Source organism: Trachurus trachurus, assembly GCF_905171665.1.
Source record: "Trachurus trachurus genome assembly, chromosome: 13".
Taxonomy (NCBI): domain Eukaryota; kingdom Metazoa; phylum Chordata; class Actinopteri; order Carangiformes; family Carangidae; genus Trachurus; species Trachurus trachurus.
This window is the reverse complement of record NC_139892.1, coordinates 28553298-28575669: the sequence shown is the minus strand read 5'-3', so window position 1 is coordinate 28575669 and position 22372 is coordinate 28553298. Positions and strand designations below refer to the sequence as shown.

The following is a 22372-nucleotide window of genomic DNA, read 5'->3' as shown; positions in this document are numbered from 1 at the left end:
GGATCCTCCAGTGTCTAGCTTGTCTGTAGAAATTCAAAGTTTTCATGAACACCCCAGCCCCATGGGTATTATGAAAACATGCAAATTTGAACACCTTCTGCTGCATTTGTTTGTCGAGGAATTCAGTGGGAAGTGGGTTGAAATCTACATTCGTTAGACTTGAAATGAAATGTGGGGTTATCAGAATGGCTAGCCCACCTAAGTGAAGTTGTGATCAGCTTTATCTGTAAACTTCCAAACCTATTTCCCTCCAGTGTGATTCTGTGCCCGCCTGCTCCACAGTGGCTGTGACCTATTTTAAAGCTCAGTGTGTTAGAAAAGAGGTCAATGGCGTATCTATATGCAGGAACAAGGGAGGTGGTACCTTGAGAGTGAAAAAGCATGCGAATGTTTGAGGCTAAAGGCTCGGAAAATACCCACAGCTCGGCTCTCTCTCTCCAGCTGATGATGCAGCAGGGACAGAGCAATGAGATGGGCCAGTTTATAGGATGAGGTTCATCACTTAAAGCCACACACGTGGATATGTTGGTTTATGTCAGATAATATGGTTAAGGGTGATTAATTACAACTGTTATTAATGAGAAATCATTAATGACGAGGTGTGAGATAGCACCGCGAGGGCTTAAACCAGCCATCAAGGGACGTCGGCGTCACTTTGCATACGGCAGAGGGTAAAACGTGTGCTGCCTTTGTGTGGGCCACAATACCGACTGGCATTTGAACACGCACTTGCGGCATTGTGCACGGGTAATTAACATTGCATAATCTACCTGCTTACAATGCAACTTTTGTAATTAGAGTTATGATTGCAGCGGGATAATGACAGTGATTCTACGGCAGATAATGACCATTGTGCTCTTGGCGGTTGCTGCATTATTTGTGCAGCAGACTTCTGACATATGGGACACAAAAGGACACAATGGCTTGGACTGACCACCTTTGTTCCCACACAAGCAGACCCAATCACTGCAGACAAATTGCGCCGTCGACCATCCAAATGATGCTGGCCCGGGAAAAACGGTTCAGACACATGTGAATGAGCCAATAATGTAAAAAAGCTCCGCTACGTGGAGGCTCAACGGCCGGTGCACCTGAGCTCGCTCACAGGAACCTGCAGCTCCACATGTGCTCTCTGACTGCATTAATACTGACATCTCTCAGCCTGTCCTCTTGTGCCTCTCTTGCTGCTCTTAGAGCATATTATAAAACAGCAACAAAACCCTTGTTTCTATCACGAAACACCACCATCATAGATACAGGTTATTCCAATACAATTCAATTGAGTTTCTATTACTAAAACCACGTTTTCCTACTAAAAATCATGTGTTTCTTCCCAAGCTTTATTAGTATGTGTATACAGTGTATCTAATGTATCTGGTAAATAGGAGTAGATGTTTATATGCTAATACTACTCCAGAAAAATCAAAGAACCATCCATCTGTCTCAAGAATAAATGGAATTGTCCTTTAAAGAGATGGCGGAGCATTTATTCAAATAAATTATGAGTTGTCAGAGATGGCATCTTGATAGGAGGCACTTAGGCCTGTGGCGTCCATGGCGGTGCTGTCAGTGGGGACAGGTCCATAGTGCAGACTGTGGACTAATCCATCACCGCCAGTGAGGGGGCTTGGGGCCAAGCGCTTGGCTTCTCCCTCCAAGAAATAATCAGCTTTTAATTTATCACAGATCACATTCATGAGAAGACGAATCACTGTGGGGAGGCCTCATGTGACCAGCCCCATCTCCCCAGTCACACTGGAGTGCTTTCGGCTCTTCTAATTTATTCTAATTTGGGTTTTTCCCCATATCATCATTTCGCCAGTTTTTGTTGAAGAGACCTTTTACCTCGATTAAATGACAGCAATTCTAACATCTATCCCAGAATATATAAAAAAAACGTCCATCTAGGCCAGAGCAAGCAGTGTCTGAAACAGTTTCCATCATTAATAATATTTCTGGGGACTGTTCCACGTCACATGACATACAGTAGCTAGTGATGTACAGAAAGTGGGACAGTGAAGCAGGGTCTCTCCCCATGGAACGGATGGAGCATATGCTATTATGTAAGTCAACTGCAGGGCGCCCTAATGGCTTCAGATCTGTTTCCCTTTCCCCGTGTGTTGCCACAGGAGTGTGGATGATTAGTAGCACGACTTGGGGGAGCAGAAGCGATGTAATCTACGCTAAGGGGGAAGGACAGTTCAGCCTCGTGTTTGTCCACCCTCTCCACCGATCACTTTACACAGCCCGGGCAGGTTAATCCTTTTATTGTAATGAAGTGAAGGGGCATAATGTACTGTGAATGTGAGATGCTTTAAGCCAGTGTTGGCATTTTTATGAGGAAGGAGTAGCCTTGGTGACATGGAGAACAGAGCGCTGGAGAGGCACAGGAACATCCATCAAAACATGAGGCTGACATAGCACAACACAAATACACAACACAACACTTAGGGATTTGTATGTGTGTCTATGCCTCATTTCTCCTGCCCCTCCATCCACATGTTCCTGTGTGATTTCTGACCAGTTCTTTGGAGCAGGTTGTTTATGCTGTAGATTCAAATTTAAATGTATAACTAAACTGCTGAAAATGGATATTTATGCCTCGTCGAATCAAAATGAGATTTTATAGCAAAATATTTGTGACTGCGAGCTTCAAGCGGTTAGCTTTGCAGTAAATTGTGTAAATTTATTAACATCACCACAGATATTCCTTTTCCTCTCATAAATAAGGTAAAAAAATTGTTTTTTTAAAGTATGGAATAGTTCATGGTGTGACTTCAAATTTTCCATAAGACACCATAGAAACTTAGATTTGAAGAGCTTAAATAAGACCACACACGAACCTATTCATTTTGTTTTCAAGTAGCTGGTGCAATCAAACAATAATGTATGTAGCTCCTCAACGGAATTGTTTATGTAATGGCTTTGTGGCATGAGATGATAGATTTTCTACCTCAAGCGAAGTGCTGCCAATGATTCATCAGATGGTGTGCATCTCTGCACCCTCACTGTTTTTGTTTGCTCCCTGCACTTCTGCGCCTGCTACAGCTGAACTATGTAGTCTAAAACTTAGTAGTTGATATTGAACCTGAATTGCACAGTAGTACACTGGATTCTCAAGTGGGTGGGTGAATACTTGCAGAGCAGAAAAATGCAATATTCGTTTTATAGAACCTGTGAAATGTATTTCTTTTTATTCTTATTAGTGCACAACAGAAGAGGAATTTAGACAAAAAATAAATCTCACTTTGTAATAGTCATACAGGCAAAGTTGATTCCAGGTGTGCCCAGCTGTATTGAGAACAAGAACATAGATACACAGATGTCAAATACATGTATGGATGGATGGCTATGTATGGATTATTTAAATACTGACATGCTGCATTATGTTGAGAGAGTTATAGTGGACATTGCACATTGCAATTGTACCTTATCTCCATGGTAAAGTGATTCCTTTGTAACATGAGTAGCTGGTACTGTATGTAAGAACCACAGGATCGCAGTGAAGCTAACATTCAACAGCCTGATTTAGCTAAATCAAGTATCTCAGTAGGTGACCACAGACTTGTAAAACATGCTCATTTCTCTTTTTTTTCTATTGCTGGTGTTGTATCCATGAAAACAAACTTGTATGTGGCAAGGAAGTACATGACAGGAGTTGTATACTGGAAATATTGTTGATAACACCCATTCACTTAATCAGTATCTTGGAGAAAATGCAGATTTGTGCAATTCAGATCGATCTTTTCATACTTTTGTAATTTACAGTAGGAATTTTCTGCATCATTATTATTCAAATGGTTCTTTCTGCGTCCCGATTCTTTTGCCTCGTATTCTGTCTCACCTCTGGTTTGCCAGTGGAAGAATGTGCTGTGTGCTTCAGAGGCACACAAGCAGAAGATGAAAGAGAAATAGATAAAGCAGCGAGGTGTGGAGGTCCCAGTCAGAGGTAATAGGAAGTTCATTCTTATTCTCACAGGCCTCCGACTAGCTTACCCTTAAGTTACCTGCAAATCCTCCTTTTTAAAATTTCACCTGAGTCTTGTCCAGGTTCAAGGATATTACGCACGAGCACTGCATCTCATTAGCGCATCGGGTGAACTTCTGTCATTTGCGATATAAATGTGGGAAAAAAGTTTTGTACTTGCTCATCCATCGTCTCTGCTGAGTTTAAGCGCTCAGTTCATGTGGAAGTGTCAATATGAGAAACCGCAGGTTTTGAATGACATCGCCTTGGTTTAGTAGGAATCCAGAAATCAATTTGTGGGCAGTGAGTGTTCTGCTGATGGTTCCTGTCTTTTGTGGGAGTCGGCCACTGAGCCAGCAGCAATGCTTCTTGTCACTGCCTGATTAATTGGCTTCAATCCATTCAGCAGTCATTGAGTCAGATAAAGACACACAATAAGGGCCTTTCATTCCTCTCCAGCTGAATTGGTGGTGAATGCAGAGGAGGCCACTGAAACAACTCTTGTAAAACATGCTCATTTCCTTTGATGGAAGCAGCCTTAATAATGACTGCAGAGGAACGGTCATTGATTGAGCTGTGATGCATCTTCACGTACGTGTTTGTGGTTTCCAGAAGGCAGGGCTTAAATAAATCTTCCTTTATCTCTAATCCATCCATTCATTCATCAAACGGAATGGGATGATGAGTTGAATAACGAGTCCAGCTCCCACCACTTGCTCCAGGGTTGAGGAGGCCGTATCACCGCCATGTATCCAGCATTCCCCAACCTATGACCCCCTGGCGCCCACTTGTCACAGCCATCTCCTGCCTGGTAATTGGGTATTTATCAGATTGCCTGCGAGAAGACGATGCAGTGTTTATCTGACACAATTATCGAGAAAAACGGAAGGGGGGGGACCTAGTCCTCTGCTCCTCCAGGATCCTGCGTGTGCCGTTTCATTCAGGCAGGTGACATTTAGCCAGGAGTATGCGTGCCATCATCACATGCAAATGGCGCAATTGTGCAAATACAACGCATAATTCTTTGGGCTCTGCTGTGACATTGGAGGAATGAGAGGCGCTGATAACGCATTCGGCGGCAATGAGCTCCCAGTGGCTGAGATCTGATACACCGTCCTTTCAGGGGCTCTTCTAATTCTGAGACCACAAAGTGCATATAAAGGGGAGCAGGAGTGTCCACTGAGTAACCTGAAGATAAGGTTGGAGAAACGGCTTTAAGAGCAAATTGGTATGCTTGTGCCTTCTTTCTCCTGCAGACCTTTTTCAGAAAGGAGTGAGAAGAGAGAGAGGAAGAAGAGGGAGCTATAAAAAGAAGCTGCTGCCAATAATAAGTGACAAACAGTCGGCCCGTTTGGTGTCGCATGAATTAAAAAGACATGAAAGTCTGGAAGAATTAAAGGCACATTTAACATGTGATTGAATGGAGAACGTAGCACAGTAGCATATACTATATACAGGGAGAAATGTGGTTTACATTGGTGAACCTTTCTGAGCATCGGTGGCTTTGCTAACAGCAGTTTTTTTTTTCCTCGTTTCATTATCACATACATGCACCTTTTTACTGAGACGACGCGATATTAAAAGCTCTTCATCATCTCAAAAGATGCAAGGCTTGAAGAGACTCTGTCACTGCTGTAGAGCCTCACGATAAAGCCAGTCCATCATATTTTAGTTGAAGCATATCCAATTCAAGGAGTGTGTCATGCCGGGTAGAAAGGTCTGTGAATAGAAAATCATAGTGCATAGCAGTGCAGAGAGGAGAGTGTGAAAGAGAGAGAGAGAGAGAGAGATGCAGGAGCAGGAGACGGAGCAGCCGAAGCTGCCTTGGCCTGCTGGATGTAATCAAACAAGGGTGAACAGGTTGTTCCACAGATGGCTGATCCGGACAATCCTCCGATTTATTTCCATGCTACAGACGGTCCCTGTCATTGCGCGCAGGTGATGTCAGCGGCGCAGCATCGTCTCGCACACACCACTAAACTCTTGACGCTTTTTGTCTCACCTGTCTAAAAATCTATTTGACGTGGCCGGATTTGTTGTGTGTGTGTGTGTGTTTGGGTGTGTGTGCGTGTAAACAAAAGGAGATGCGGGTTGAGCAACAGAGAAAGTTGATTCACAATCTCCTTAGCATTTTCAAACTGAACTCTCTTATAGGGTTATAAATGATATATTTAACAGCCACTACAACGTTAAGGAACTCGATAGAGAATCCAGTCATTTGTCATGATTGCTCTGTTTACACTAATGCTTTAAAGCGTTATCAGAAATGGGATGCTTTAGGTATCGCGGTCCTGCTGTTAGTAATTGCTGTTTTCTCCTGTATGCCTGTATTTCATTGTTTCCACTTCATAAAAATCCATTTTCATTTTTGCAATAAACCGTAAACACAAAGATATTAACTTTTTTGATTTTCTCCTCTCATCAGACTGATGCTTCGTGATGCCAGGACAGTGAGCAGCAGAATGCGTAACACGTGGTTTGGGTTCACGGCCCTCTTCATCATGGTTCTCCTCATGCTGGCCCAGGGCCAAGAGCCTCCCTCAGCCCCAGGTAAGACATATGATATCTCTCTGCATGTCTTCTCATCAGTGATAACACTCTCATGGTCTGGCTCACTCATCATGGTTTGTCAGTGAGTCTGTGTGATTGTCTGACTATTGCGAGCTTGACACCTCTGCCTTAGCCTCGGTGATTTATCGTTGCCGTGAAACTGTAAGCCTCAAACGCACAGGAGGAGTTGCATCAGTCAGTCGGCACCACCATTGTGTTACTGTTCTTGGCGTACCTCAGCACATATTCCTTTGTAGTCTTTAACAGAAGATTTTCTTAGTCAACTCACCTGTCTCAGGAAAGACATACACATTTGTTTAGGTGTTACATTATACAATGTGAATGAAACATTCATGATTCATCAACAGGTACACAGCTCTTAATGCTGATAGTTCACAAAAATAGAATGAATAGAACGCATTTAACATTAGAAATCAAGTCATATCAAGTTTTAGTAGTGCAGTTTGTACAACTGGTTTACAAATTCTATACAATACACTTCTATCATCTCTGCTTCTTGTTTGAACCTGTCTTCTGGCTTGAGTTGATACTACAATATCATACTGTAATCATTTACAATACAATTCTCTCTGTGGTGGTAAAACACAAACCTTTCCCCTGAATTTTATGCATGAGACTGAGGTAGGAACTTGAGAAGCAGTTTGCTGCGCTACAGTACAAGTCATCAGAGATGTGCAGAAATGTAATGTAATAATACTTTAAAAATGTGGCAACTTGAAATAGACTAGATGATCTTGTTGTTCCTCCTTCCCTTGATCTGTATGGGAAATGTAACATAGTGAAACAAAGACGTGAAGAAGAAGGCCAACGGCATCTGTGGTAATGTCATGCTGCCTCAGTTGATCAAGTGACAGTGAGTTTTACGCGACTGCTGGTTGTCGTGATTTAGGAGAGTGTAGTAAGATCAGAACGTGCACTTTGTAGGAGTAATATGTCATCATGTTCTCGCATCGCGAGGGAAATGTGTGCACATTTTAATCATTTCTGCCAGATGATCTCTGTAAATCTCTTGATGTTGTACACTGCATACATGTTTTTTTCATGATCCATTAGATAAGGTTGTTTGCACATGGCTCAGTTACACCCTTGAAAAAAATGTGTTTAAAGAAGTTTTGTCTCTATCTATCTAGACTTGTCTTGGATAAGAGGATCACCTATAGATGTTTAATACCACAATTGGCAGTCCTATCAGTTACACAGTGTCGATTTCACTCCTCTTCCGCCCAGTTCTCATCAGACAGGACGACAGCTCCATGCTGTCTTGCTTAGTGGAGCATTTTACACTCGCTGCTTTCTCGTATCTACTTATTCTGGCTCCTTTGCCACTTTCTATTGCCTTTCACCTCTCATTCATTTTCTTTAACCATCTTCATGTGACTGTCTTCTTCCTCTTCGTATTTTCGTTTGCCAACACTATCTAGGAAGCAATTTACTTGTCAAGCAGAGGGCAGTTGATGGCTCTCTGTACTTTGATTTAATAGTGCATGTGTGTGTGTGTGTGTGTGTGAACAGGTGAGGGATCACTACTCTGGCAAAAAATGCTTGCGTGGAACTGGATCTGTGAGTGGCAGCCGTTAGCGCTATGTAAGGCTTGAATTCCGCTTGTGGTGAATTGACACTCCTGCTTAACACTCTGATGCCACCGCAGTGTTATAACCAAGGACTTTCTTATTTATATCACTTCCTACTCGCATTCTGCTCTAGTTATTGGCGAAAAGATACAAGGTGATATCTGCAAGACTTTAGAGTGTGGCGTGACGTATCTGTGACTGTATTGGCATTAAGAACAGCTGTATGAAAAATAGATATTCTTTACGTAAGGCACTCGATGCCTCAAGCAAGGTGTTAGAGCCATAGAGGGATGTCACATCTGAGTCATGAAAAATGTGTCAGCATTGTAAAGACGCTGTCATAAATATCTAGATTCGGGAAAGCCAGATATTCCTTCCATTGTCTCTCAGTGAGAGAGAAATGTCAATGCATCGCTTTGAGTGTATTTCTTTGCAAACTTGCTGAGTGACAGCTCTTTTAATTTACTTGCTTTTAAGAAAGCACCAGCAGTTCCCAAAAGCAATGACTCCCCACTCTGTTTAAAATATATTTCCATCCTTAGGGTTTTCTGAGGTGTTCATATTCTGTGTAGCCATACGCTCATTTTGACAAATCCTGCTCCTCATCTTTCATGACCAGTGCCACCCTTCAGTAGCAGTGCAGGAAGAAGTGTGGGCCCTGTCTGTAGTGTGATGTGGATGATTAAGGGTGATGTATGGGTGTGTTTATTGTCTGATTTCTATGCAGGAGACTGGTGTTTGTGTCACAACCCTGCAAGTAATATGCAATTTTATGTAAACCATAAACAAGACCTTTCTCTAACATAACCAAGTGCATACCTTACACCTTACCACAGTCTTTCATTAAGCATACAACATTGGCACTGGACATTAAAAAAAGATTGTCATTATATATAACCATGGGTTTTGCAAAACTGCCCAATACTGGCATTGTAGTGAGATGTCAAGGACGTGAGGATTCCTCGGGGCCTTCAGTGAAGGCCAAACATCTCTGGATTTTAAATGTTCTATTTAAAATTCCATTTTATAATTATTCTTCTCGACATCTAATCTAATTTTCTCTCACTGGTTAGGGCCACATAACCAGACAGAAGACCTGAATCCACTGCTAGTTTTGAAAGTGTCAAGTGAATTAACCAACCCAGAGTCGATGGGACCAAAAATCGTTGCCCTAGGCCTTCCTGAAGGCTCAAGGCCAGAGCCTTCTCACAGGACCTTACCTTTTTTCTGTCCAGGGGGTTTTCAGTCAGTCAGTCAGTCAGTCAGCAGTCACAGCACAAATGGTGACAGGACAAAAACAAGGGTACCCAGAGGCCTCCCATCCAGAACTTAGTTTTCATGTTAAAACAAGTGCAGAAGTTTCCTGACAGTCTGCAGTGAACTTCCCAGGGTAATGCTCACTTCGAATGTGGGCTGCTTTTATGGAAAGAACCTTTTATTATTTTTATTTTCAACAAAGGGAATGCATCATGAATTATTAAGAAGTAGACATTTGACCTAACAAATGCTTCAAAGGAAGGCAATCACCACCATTTCACCATCCTGCTGGTTCACTATTCCGGCAAATCAGAATAAATTTTACTTACTTTTGTAAGCTGGTCACTGACACACAATGGTTTTAAGGAGACTTTTAAGGAGTCTCCACACTGAGGAAGACAGTACAACAACAACAATGTGAACATCCACACTGGTGAATGATAACATCCTGTGGTGCCTTAGGGTTTGGCTCTAATACAGTTCAGCTCAGAGGAATGTGGCATATACAGTACTGTATGTAAGCATGGAGACTGAAGCTGATCTTATCTGAGTTTACCACACTTGTACACACTTTTTGTGTTGCAGTTTTCCAATGTATTCTACAACTGACTGACATTACAGTTCAGCATCATACATACATCTAAAAATGCTGCAAATTTGAAAAGTGAAACTCTGCTGGGATTTTACCCTATAACCAGTCAAATCACAGTTTGGTTGCATGTTTCTGTATACTGTTGGACATATTGGTAGAAGGGTCATGTACCTGAAGTTGTTGCAACTGATTCCTACAGATCAATACATTACTCTTTTCTCTCTTGCTTTACTTTGTCTCTTGACTAGTGCAATCTCTTTAGCTTAGTGTGCATGTACAGTACAGTAGAGCCACATATGAGACCTTTATTTAAAGATAAAGTGACCCTCTGCTCAGCGCAATTTACGTGGTGATTGGTTTTCTGGTTTGCAGTATCATTAATTTCCTGTACTGCTGCACCAGCCTCAATGCAACAGGTGCCTCATATTTCCAAAGGTGACTTGTGTGGGTGGTTTGATTCAGCCATATAAAATGTGTTTGAAATTCATTTTAACTTGAAATTTCTGCCTCGCATCAGCGGTTTTATGTTCTTAGGCTCCCTGGATCGTGAGGCTTCATGCTATTATTTATCTCTACACTGTATACAGACCCAGAAACATGCCATATTTATATATCTGAATGTGACAGGATAGAGAATTTTGTTTACTTCATAATACCGATGCTGTTTTTTTTTTATTGGTGAACCTGTACTTTTCTAGACAACCAAAAGCCATAACACAAGATACTGTGCCATGTTTCTTTCTTGAAAACAAAACAACCATTTTTCTCAAACCATGCAGTTGACTGTATGCAGTACTCACAGATGAGTTCCCTGTTTTTTTGTCTTTTTGTTCTTTAACTTTTAAATATAAACACATGCTGAACTGCTCCTCCGCCTTAAACTGGGAGTGGGAGCTGGACCCTGTGTTGTACTGTGGGTTCCCACATCTTCACTTTACATTAGGTATTCAGCCAGCACGCCACCCCAAGGGTGATTAAATATGTGGTTAATACAGCACCATGAGAGTATTGAATTACACAGGAGCCATGCTGACCTTTTTAAATTACAGAACCAATTGTGCAAGACGGCAGAGGAAGTTTATAACAGGTACTGCCAAAGATGGAGCCCGGAGCAGAATGGATCTGCTGCTGTCCTGCTGACGCTCTCCTTATTAGTGTTCTGCACTATAAGCACCCTATTTGACACCCACACTTTCCTTTCATTCCCTCACTCTGGGTCTCATTTGATGGAGATTTTTTCCGTCTCTTTATCTCTCGATGCCATGTACAAACTGCCATTAGGGCATTCTCACAGACAAGCTGGAACACACACACACAAACATCCGCGCAAACTAATTTGACATTTCATTTCACTGTTGATGAGACACGTATCACTCTCGACACACTGTAGCCTCACTCCATAAATCTTGATCACTGGCCTTTTTCTCAGATGCAACCCAGTCAGCATATTGGCTGTGCTGATATGTGAAGGTCATTTCTGATGTCTGATCTAATTTGAAACTAAAGCCAGAGAAATGAAGCAGTCTACTTTGGAATCAGTCGCATGGCTCCACGAAGTCACGGCCATCTTTCAGAGATGACTGTACTCATCTTCAATCCCCGCCGAGCGAATGTGAAACCTGACTGGCAGCGATACAACAATCTCTGCTTGGCAAAGGGCAAACGAAAGCTTTTTACCGATGAAACTTCAAAATAAAATATTCAGACATTAAAAAACAAAGTATTTTTTTCTCTTTGCCAACTTTCGTGAGTGATTCCTGATGGCTTTATACAGCACTTTCCAAAATGTCCTGTAATTGTATTTAGGTGAAAAATCCTCCTTTCACCACTGACTTTTATTCTTTCACGACATGGTGCCATTATTGGAGAAGGGAAAGGATTGAAGGCTTAGCATTTCATACTATAATGAAATTCTTGTGACAGATTTTTTATTTTTTATTTAGTTGAGAACAATACAATTTAGTGACACCATTCATTCCATTAAGACATATTAAAAAGCTTTGTCAGAACCTAAACCTTTCTTTCATCCATACTGATCTGTGAAAGCTAAACAATCTCAGTCTTGTCAGTTGAAACTGCACGTGTGCTGATCCCCAGTCAGCCCAAGCATTATTCTCCTCACTGTACCTCCATTCCCTGCACTATAACAGTTCATCCTATTGTGTATTCAAGACAATATTGTTTGCAGTGTGTGCACAAGGTGTAATCTGTTTCAACACCACTAAGTATGATATATGGTAGTATTTGTGTTCGGGGAGTAAAATGTTTGCTCTCGTGTTTAATGGAATCACAACAAGGCATGTTCATCAAACCTCTGGTGCTTCTCAATGGTTGCATGTGGACTATTTCTGTGCTGTAAGATGTGCGACAGGAGCAGTCGCCTTGGTATTTGACGACAAGCTGTTTTCTATTTTATGATTTGCCTGTGGGATGTAGTCTGTTGTATTGTTTTTCTTTAAAAAAATATATTTCTTGCAGTCTGGTTCGAAGGCCCTGAGATCGATAATTTGTAGTATGAAGTGAAATATCTCAAAACCTGTTTATGCATCAATAATTTTTGTTTTTGAGAGCAGTGAATGCCAATAGGTTTGTTATTGAGGCTGCTGTTTGCAATTTGCTGTATTTTCAAATCATGTGCTATGGCTTTGAGCACATGTAAATATTTAAATCGGTGTCTCATTATTACAGAATTGCATTCATTTAACAGCAGAGCAGTGAGACCGTGATGTGTATCTTGGTTTAAACCAGCCATTTGTCTTCGGAGCAGCATATTGATCTAGTTTCTACTGAACAGATTTCTATTTGCACGTAGAGGCATGAGGATAACCATGTGTTTCCCTGACTGCTGCTAAACACATAGAAACAGACATATCCCCGTGGACTGCACTGTTGTAGGATTCCTTATAGATTTTTATATATTTTAAACCCTCTCATTTCATATGCCAATTTTATTAGCATTATTTCACGTTGAGTATTTATTCAAGATTTTTTTTCCTTTAGTTTTTATGTCAGGTTTTTGACCTTCTCTGCAATTCTGTTTTTGACAGACACTAAGGTTGATTCCTTTACAAAACAGCAGCAGTCAGTTTGCCATCTTTGTTTTTCACAAAGAGGTGACTTTGCTCAGATAACCTCATTGTTTAGAGCATCTGACAATATTCCTCTTTCCTGGGGCACAGAGCCCAGTGCTTATCATCTCCCTGCCTCTCACTCCATCCGGCCACCATTTAATTACAGAGCCGAGCACAAGCCGGTGTTTCCTCATCACACTCCCTCCACCCTCGGGCCATCATTTAATGATGAAGAATCTGCTTCAGGTGGTTTTGGCATTTTGTTTTAATATGATTCCATTCCTTTTCATTCAGTAGCCCTCTCCTCTTTTTGTGCTAAATGTGTGTGTAAAGATTGGTAAAGTCGGGGTTAACACAGCCTGCACAACTTTTCTTTTTCTCTCATATTTAGCTCTCAGGCTAGAATTCTGTTGTCCTGTGCATCAGTGTGTCATGTCTTTATTCCTCAGAGTCAGTCACAGCATCACATCTGTCCAAGTGTTACTTCACCTTGAACCTCAGCTCACCACTGTTACAGCTGGATCTAAAACAACATTAGGGGAAGGCGAGATGGGCCAAGTTGCACTTCCTGTAAAAAAACAAAAAACAAAAAATGAGACATCAAGATAAACTTTAATAGACCGCAAGAAAAGAAAAACTTTGATAACATCTGATGCTTTGAGCCCACAAGTGTGTGCAAGTCAATTTAAGCTAGATCAACAGAAATGGCTGAAATTGTAATGTCATCATAAAATATGCTGACTAATTTGAGAGTCATCACCACCTACACATGCATCTGCAACCTCTCAGGCATTCAAAGTAAAAAAGAAGTTCAGAAACCTTGTGAGAAGAATTTGTTAATCTAATTCAGAACATCCTTCAAGCAGCAACGTTGAGTTCTTCTCTTGAATATTCATACAGGACGACACAGCCAGTGGTTTTCATCAGGATTTCATTGATAAACACGTCAGAATGAAAAACACAGTGACAGAGCTTCCCCTTTTATATCTTCACATTAAAATCTTATATAAGGCAATATCGGAACAGATAATACAATAACAGTACAATGCTTCTAACCTTTTTCTTCTCTGTGCAGTGTGTAATGTGTGTGTGTTCGAGGCAGCACTTGTATGCATGCGTGATTATGGTGTGTTTGTGCATGCAGCAGAGTGTATTGATTTCCATAGAGACATGACACGGGCACCCCTGCATCTTTTCACCCCGTACCTCAATCTGCCCCATTCCCTCCCCCCACACCCCATTCTCTCTCTCATACACACACACACACACACACACACACACACACACACACACACACACACACACACACACACACACACACACACACACACACACACACACACACACACACACACACAGTTCCACCCCGCCGCCACCGCTCCCCATCCTCCGAGCCACAACATCCCTCTCACGGGGGTTTGTGCTGTGGGGCTGCGGGAGAGTGTCATCTCACAAATGAATTTCTCCTCACATCCCTCTCTCCATTAAAGAACCTGTTTGTGCTCCTGCAGCAGCAGCAGCAGCAGCAGCAGCAGCAGCAGCAGCAGCAGCAGCACTGACTCCCCTGCAGCTGTTTGTGCTCTCAGACACAAGTACTTGTTATTTACACCTGTGTTGTGTCTGCTCTGGCTGCCTGCCTCTCATGCACATAACAGTGAGACTGATTCTACCTCACCATATATTTGATGTGCTTTTTCTTCACGCATGTTAATGGATAATTCCAGTTATTTTACCTGCTTTTGCCCTCAAGACAGTTGATTTTGTTAAGAGTGCCAAGTCACTGTGGAGGCTTTTTTTTCTTTTAGTTTGCTCTCTATCTTACACATCCTGAGGGCCAAAGCACAGGCGAGCAAACAGTGGTGATAGCTCATCCTTAAAATGTAATCACACCATAGCCACTGTCTGATGTATTATATTTATATTTATTCTTTTTCCGGTTCTTTGACTCAACTAATTGACGTTTAACTCAAACAGTAATACTGTCCTGCTTTTCCCGCTACGTCTTTGCCTCCAAGACATGTTTATGCAGCTAAAACCCCACTCTGCATATCTCTGTTGTTGTATTCCTACAGGACCGGCTTGATTTTATTCAGTCATATCTCAGTGGAAGTTTAAGTTTAAAAGGCCTTTTGGAATTATCCTCAGTTTGTCTCGGAAAAGAAAACGCTGTCATTTCTCACACAAATGGGAAGCCATGTCATTCCGGTTTCACGTGTGATGAGGCGCACAACAGGCATCCGTCTCCACAAACTCTTGATTTGGATTCTCTTCTCAGCTGTTGTAGATTGGGTACACTGAGGGAACCAGCAGACAAATTGAGCAACGTCCATGATTGGAAATCTATGTGTCTACGTGCTTGGCAGGACAATGAATGCCTCTTGTTTGTCTTCCCAGAAATCACATACAGAGATTTTCAGACATATTTGTTGATTTTCACTTTATGAACAAAGCAATTCTGGCTAATCAGTGTATGTTTGTGTGCATCTGTGAACGTGCAGGGGAGTGGATTAGCGCGGTGTGAAAAGTTTTGAGACTGAGGGAAAAGAACAGTTGGACGCAGCCCCCCCACAGAAAGTCACTTCTGTATTTTGATGTCCCATTGAATTACAGCTTAAAGCCTCCGCAATACCACAGGGTATTCTATGCATGTAGCCTAAATGGCCTTTGTAAAGTACTGAATTGTGAGCTCAATTTCCCATGCACGCTCATCCTTCTCCTTTTCCCATTTGAGACAGGATATTGGAGATGATCCCCTCCCCAATTCTGGCAAGTGGCCGTTTTTAAATGGAAGCTATTTCGGCTCTTTCATTTGTCAATCAGTCTGAAGAGTGAGTCTCCAACGGTGTCTCAATGTGAAGCTGTAATTGTCAGCGTCCCCTTCTGCCCAAATGTGCAGCCCAGTGTTTTGCATGTGAAAGGGTCGTGAAAGAAGACGTGAGCGCTGAATTAATACCCACACCACCTTTTGTCTCCATCACTTTGGCTTCTGCTGCCATGAGACACTGAGGCACGGATAGGCAGACAATCGATGGGGAAGAGGAGAGGAGGAAGGAGGGGCCTTTGCATTTTTAAGCCCCTTTCAAAGTGAAAACTGCAACATCCAGCGCCGGCAGTGAAATCCACCTGTGGTTGCCTTCCTCACTGACCGTTTGTGGTGAAATGTGAATCAGAAAAAGGTTGGGCTGGTCTTTTATCACACATCTTTGTTAGAAGTAGTCAGATGTGTAAAGATGCTGCTCAGTAAATAGAAACTTCATAAACTACAAAACACTGTATTATGATCAGACAAGTATCTAAGTCCCCTGATCTATAGACTAAACTGTACAGACTGTATGTTTCAGTGGTTTATTCAGAAGCACATTTCCAACCAAATTGCTTTCACTGAAAAATAGATGCAGGCAATTCCTTCAGTGTATTCAGAGAACTATCTCCCCATTAGCCCTAATGCCCTGTTCACACATAAAACCTAAACACTACAGATACAACAAGATGACGCATAAACCTAACTATAAAAACATGCTGACGCCGTGGAGTAATTCTGTTTAAAGACACAAAAGATGGAAAGCAATGTATTTTTGGAGGAAGTTGGAGGAAATGAAAAACTGTGCCACTTTCCTCTGACAAACCAAAACCATTTGTGTCCAATTTAATTCCCTCGTGAAGCTTAAGCACGTAGCTGTTTGCTACTCAACTCCCCTTGTGTATTTATAATGTAATGAGCCACTAGAATGTAAATAAGAGAATCAATACACAGGAAACACATTGTTTCTGAAATGAACTACTTTGTGATGTTTCGTAGAGGAAATGTGAGTCTGAGTCTGAATTATATCCACAAGATATGTGAGAGACAACCCACTCCGTAAAGTGTCGATAGAAGCATGGGCTTTCCATGGTTTATTGCCCATTTAACTAATTGTGACACAAAAACTAACCTGCTTCAACAGTGGCGATTTTCAGTTTTCTTTTATACATATATATATATTGTGTTTTATTCAAAGTTGTAAAAAAAGAGCAAAAAATAAGTCGTCTTGGGGGGTGAATTCCAAGTGTCTTGTTTATGGGAATGTATTGTAAAACTCAAAGGAGGAAGGCCGTATCCTGTCGGAGCTGTAGAGACTGTGTACTCTGTGCCTCTAAAGCAGAAGGCCAGGTGCATGAAGAGAATAATGTATCTATTAAGTTTGAGAAGAATCTCAAAAAATCAGTTGCAAGGTGTGGAACTACCCAAAAGATTCTCCCAAATTTGTAACTTCATGGGAAGAAGTTTGCCTGTGTGAAAGCATCAATATTCCTGTCGTAGCTGCCTATGTGGTCCAGGTTTACCTTTTTAATCACAGAAACGATAACCACACTGTGATTCTACACACTGGCTGATAGTAGTCTGTCAGGCCGCCCCGACATCTATTGTGTTTTTAGGAAATGAAACGCTGCTATTTTATGAGTTTCCCTTATCTTCTCTTTATGTTGTTCCACTTGCACCTTTATAATCTTTCTGGGCACGGCGGTAGCAACATGATGCGCACACACGCCAATTTGGATAAGAAATGTTGGGCAACATTGGAAGATCACTGTCTAAACTTTAGGTATCTTCCTGTTTTGATATAATGGTGCGTAAGAAGAAATAAATGAAATAATGAAAAACAACAAAATAGGCCTGATACAGCTTTAGCCTCAGCCAGCACTTCCTCCATTTCCTCCAGTGTTTGCCCCTCTGTCTGACCACTATCTCTTGCTAAATTCTCATGGACATCACATTTTCTGGATAATAAGAGGCTGACAGACCTGGTGCTCATAGCAGTAGCAAAGCCTTTGTTTGATGAGCTTTAAGATATTCCCCTGGACAAATTCCCCGCACTGATCTTCTCCAGGTCATAAGCCTGATATACAATCCCATTTCCCTAATGTTTACTGCAGCCTCATGCAGCTTTAATTAACGAAAGAGGTGTCCCTGTTGCTGTGGAACAAACTCACCTGATCAATTATTTCCGCTGAGAAACACACATACACACGTTTGGAAATGGAAAAGGGACTTTAAAGCAGAAAATGTTCTTAATGAAGGCTGAAATCAGGCAATGAAACATGAGATTAGCTCGCTGTCAGCACTAAGTGCCACCCAGGAAATGGTGTACACAAAGACGGTGGAAAATTAATTTGGAACAAAAAGCCAGTGGCAGATTGTCTACCCTTATCTCTCCACGTGAACTTCACAAGGAGCGGGATGACATTGGTTTTATTGCCGAGGAGCATCGATGACGAGCTGGATGAGCGAAAGTGCTGACGAGAGGGAATGGGCGGGTGATCAGTCACCGGCTGGATGCCCATCACAGGCGCTCAAGGGTGCTGAGAGGACGCTGGCCTCTGTCAAGTGATTGCCTGGATATGGCAGGGCCCAGTGTTCAGGTTAAACACAAACAGCTGGACCACAACATTAAAGAAAAGGTTTTTAAAAAAACCAAACAAATACACTCAGACATGGGTGTACACACTCACACCTGCACATACACCTGTGTGTTCAACACATTCATTTGTGTTGACAGCTTGATGGTGATGATGATGGTGGTGCTGATGCTGGTTGCATTCAGTTGACTTATGTCAAGTGTCAGTTTTCCTGCTCTGTTCCTTTTCTTTCCCTCCCTCCGTCTGTGCTGCACTTCCCCCACTCGCTCCGTCTCCCTCTGTCTCATATTAATGTCATGTCTTCGACAGTAAGGGTGAGTGGGAACGCCGCTGACACTGCCACTGCCGTCTTGCCGTTCTTTGCCGAGTTTTATTGCCTGTGTCTGTCACACCTTCAGGCTTTGGTGCACAAGTGCAGCTGTGTACTCGGCATTCACTTTTATCAGCCCTGTGGAGTTGACTGCACGAGCCGTAGCTCGAAGGTTACGGTGCCCCATGAGCAACAGCTTCTCAAAGCGATATATTGATATATCCTTCACGCCAATTTTATCGGTATACATTAGTATTAGTCACAGTTTCTTTTATGCTTGAATAGATTTGACAGCAAGTTACTGGCCAGTGTTTGAGGATTTCTGTTCTTTTTATTAGGTCAACCAGTTTGTGCCTGTGGTTGTTGAAGTCCTGTAGACACAGGTACAAGAATTATGAATCTCATTCATGTTTGTCTTCCCTAAGGACCATGTTTGCAAACCTCTTAAGTTCTAATAACACATTTTGTTCCTCCTGTCTACTTCCTGTGAAAAGATCCATTCCTAATCGATTCCAGTTTACATGTAAGTGATAGATGACACAATTCACACTTTATCCACAGGTTTCCATAAAAAATACTCTACACAATATGGAAGATAACAGAACCATTGGCATTACAATGTCCATTCTGCCTGAGGCTTGAACTCAACCTCTAACACCAAGAACCCCCCCCAAAAAGAGGAATATTGACATGTCCTTGGAGTTGAGTAAATCTGGCATGGGACTGGAGCTTTGTGCAAAGGTTGGTGATTTTTCATGTATGGAAGTAGGATTTTCTCAGAAGAAGAAGAAGCCCTGCAAAAGCTAATGTCTATCTTAATAAACAAACAATAGCTTCCCGGCAGCTTACGCTGCCTGGGCCCTTAATTAATAAGCAAAGTTCCATCAGGTCTTGGAGTTGCCATGGAGAACTCATAATGCAAATACAGAATTTAGTGCAAAGAAAGACTCTAACTTGGGGGGATGGGTTGAATGGATATATTTGTGGAACGGTGGTGGTGTTGATTGATCAGCAGCAGTTCAGGGAGGAACAATTACAGCCTCTGATAAGACAGTTAATGTGCAAATGAGTGTTGTTTTAAGACAAGTAGTGAATACCTGAGCTGGTAAATGTACCACTGTGAGTAAAATGAGGATTGAAAAGACAGAATTTGGAGCTACTATTTATTTTAGAGGTCAACTATGTCTAGACTTCATTTCATTTCATTAACAATCATAAATGAACGCAGTAGCATCCTTCTTTCTCGATGTGTCATCCTATTCAGAGACATTTGAATAGGTTTAGATGTTGTAATTCATGAGATAATGACACCCATCAGATCATAAATTTCAGCGGCTGGTGTCATCGATCAATAGGCTGCTGCGGCTCACAACATGCTGATGCATAATAGCTGTGTGTAACAACACAAAGGCTGCTTTGGCAGTGTTAGAGGACGTTGCTGTGCCAGATGAAGGTCAGACTGAATCTGGTTTATGTCCAAACATTGAACCGGGGGTGTGTCAACATCCATCTAACCGTTAACTGTCGGTAGTGAGCTCCTGCACGTGCGCATAATTTCACAATGACTGAGCTGTATGATGAGTGAGATATGCTCCATAATGAGATGTATAACAATGCGCATGCAAGGGATTACACATTTGGTGCAGAGACTGCTTATGCATATTTCTGCCTTTGTGCATAAACAGTCTTTTACTGGCTTCTTCAAAGTGCACAGACTTTTTTTTTTGCATGTGGCCCCGGAGATTTGGCAAGGGCTGTGACGGTCCTCCTCACTCACTATTTTCTCTTGCATTTGCATAAATTAATGTGAAAATGGACAGTATGGACAGTTATTAATGGTTAAAGACTTCTGCTGTGGCAGATTTGTGAGGACATAAAACTTGACAACAACACAATGCAGCCTCTTCAGTGTCGCTGACATCATTTCGCTGCCATCCTGCGCTCAGGATTTTGACTGAAATTAATTACCTCCAGTGCCCTTTATGACTATGACAATGCAGAGAGACGTGAAGTTGACAGTGTTGACTTCATTATTTCTCATTTCCATATGAACAACAGCGCTGAAGAGGCCTTCAACCTGCCCACTTACCTCTGCTCTGCTCATAAATTGCACACAGCACCAACATGTGCACACACACACAGACACTGCTCACACAAACCAGCCCATTACCATAGATAGCTGCCCTTCACAATCTCTGACAGGTCTTTTCTTCCTCTCTCTGTCTGTGATGCAGTATCAGATTCTTTAGATGAAGTGCTGGCGGGGACAGAGGGTGTGAGGGACAGTATCGTTTGCCAGGGCTGCTCATTAACTGGCCGCTAAAATCTACACGATTACGATTAACACCGAGTGCGGCCAGGTGGTGGAAGGGGTCCAGGGGTGTCTTATCAAAAGGCCGCGCTGCGCCAGACCTTTGTGTGTCGGGTCATTAATCTTTCTGTCAGTGAACTGTCATTCAAAGTATCTTTCGCCCTCTTTGCTGTCCTGCTCTCGCTCTGTCCTGACCGCCCGTGGTTGTGATCACAGAGAAAAAAAAGGAGTGGCCGGGGCTTTCTGAGACCTCCACTCACACACCACTCGTCTAATCACTTGATCAGGGCTGCGTTTGATGAGTGCGCTGAGTGGAGGCAGCGTCCTGCTAACAGAGAGACCCACAGGGGTGGTTCATCTTTACCTGTGACTGACTGGAACATTCTCACAAGTTAAACTGTGAAAGAAGCAATCAACTCACCGTGCTGAAATCCTCCTCTCCTGATATTTCAGTCATTTCATGAAAATATACTGCGCGTTAGAGCTGCTGTATGTATGTATGCATGGTAACTGAGACTGTGAAATGATGTTCCGGTGTCTATACGACGACAGTGAAGCATAGCAAACGTTTTTTGAATGCTGAACAAGTGGACCGTGGCGGAAACTGTCCTCGCAGTGTGCTGACACGGCCATTCTCTACGTGTCTGAGGGAGAGGCCAAGGTGCTGAGCTCATGTTTTCTGACCCAGCAAGCAGCAGCAGCAGCAGCAGCAGCAGCATAAGCATATAGTGATGAGAATAAGGCTTCTCAACTCTTGCTCACAGGCACTAAAGTTGCAGTCAAACTGTGAACCGCAAAAATTCCCATTTGAGACGATGCCCTTTAATCCTTCATTCATGAGTCCTTGTTCGCTTGGCTGTTTTGAGGGAAGTGCCTATAAATCCCAGAGAAATGAATTACAGCACTGGTGAGAAAGCGCTATCCATGAGCTGAAGCGATGAAGTGAGATTTACTTGCGGAGCGAAAAGGAATAACAAAACTGTGATGTTTTCTGATTCCTGCATGCTCAAGCCGCCTAAATCGCCTTAAAGTGTATATTGCCACCTGTGGGGATGAAGAAAAGAATCATATATTTTAATCTTTCATCATCTTCTCTTGTCATCTTTAATTAGATTTCAGCATAAACGTGAGGGTATACAAGCACAGGTCTTGGTCCCTCATTACACTCTTTCCTAGCAGATCAAATGGGCTTTGCTTTAAGACAGTCCTTGGAGGCTTTAGATTTTTATTCTCAGTGAAAGGAAGCCAGTCACTACTGAGCCTTATGGCTCAATGCTATACGTATTCTTAGATACCTTTTGACACTAACAATAACGAGTGACAGA

At 42.2% G+C, this 22372-nt stretch overlaps 1 protein-coding gene across 1 annotated transcript in view; it reads left to right on the top strand.

Annotated features, from left to right (window-relative positions):
• Positions 1–22372, top strand: part of robo1 (roundabout, axon guidance receptor, homolog 1) — a gene marked incomplete at its 5' end in the record, with an annotated part of 220431 nt that overhangs the window by 14645 nt on the left and 183414 nt on the right. The window contains one exon of the mRNA XM_083984904.1: positions 6393–6517. Within this exon, the coding sequence (XP_083841030.1) occupies positions 6393–6517 (125 nt within the window). The remainder of the gene's footprint in view (positions 1–6392; positions 6518–22372) is intronic.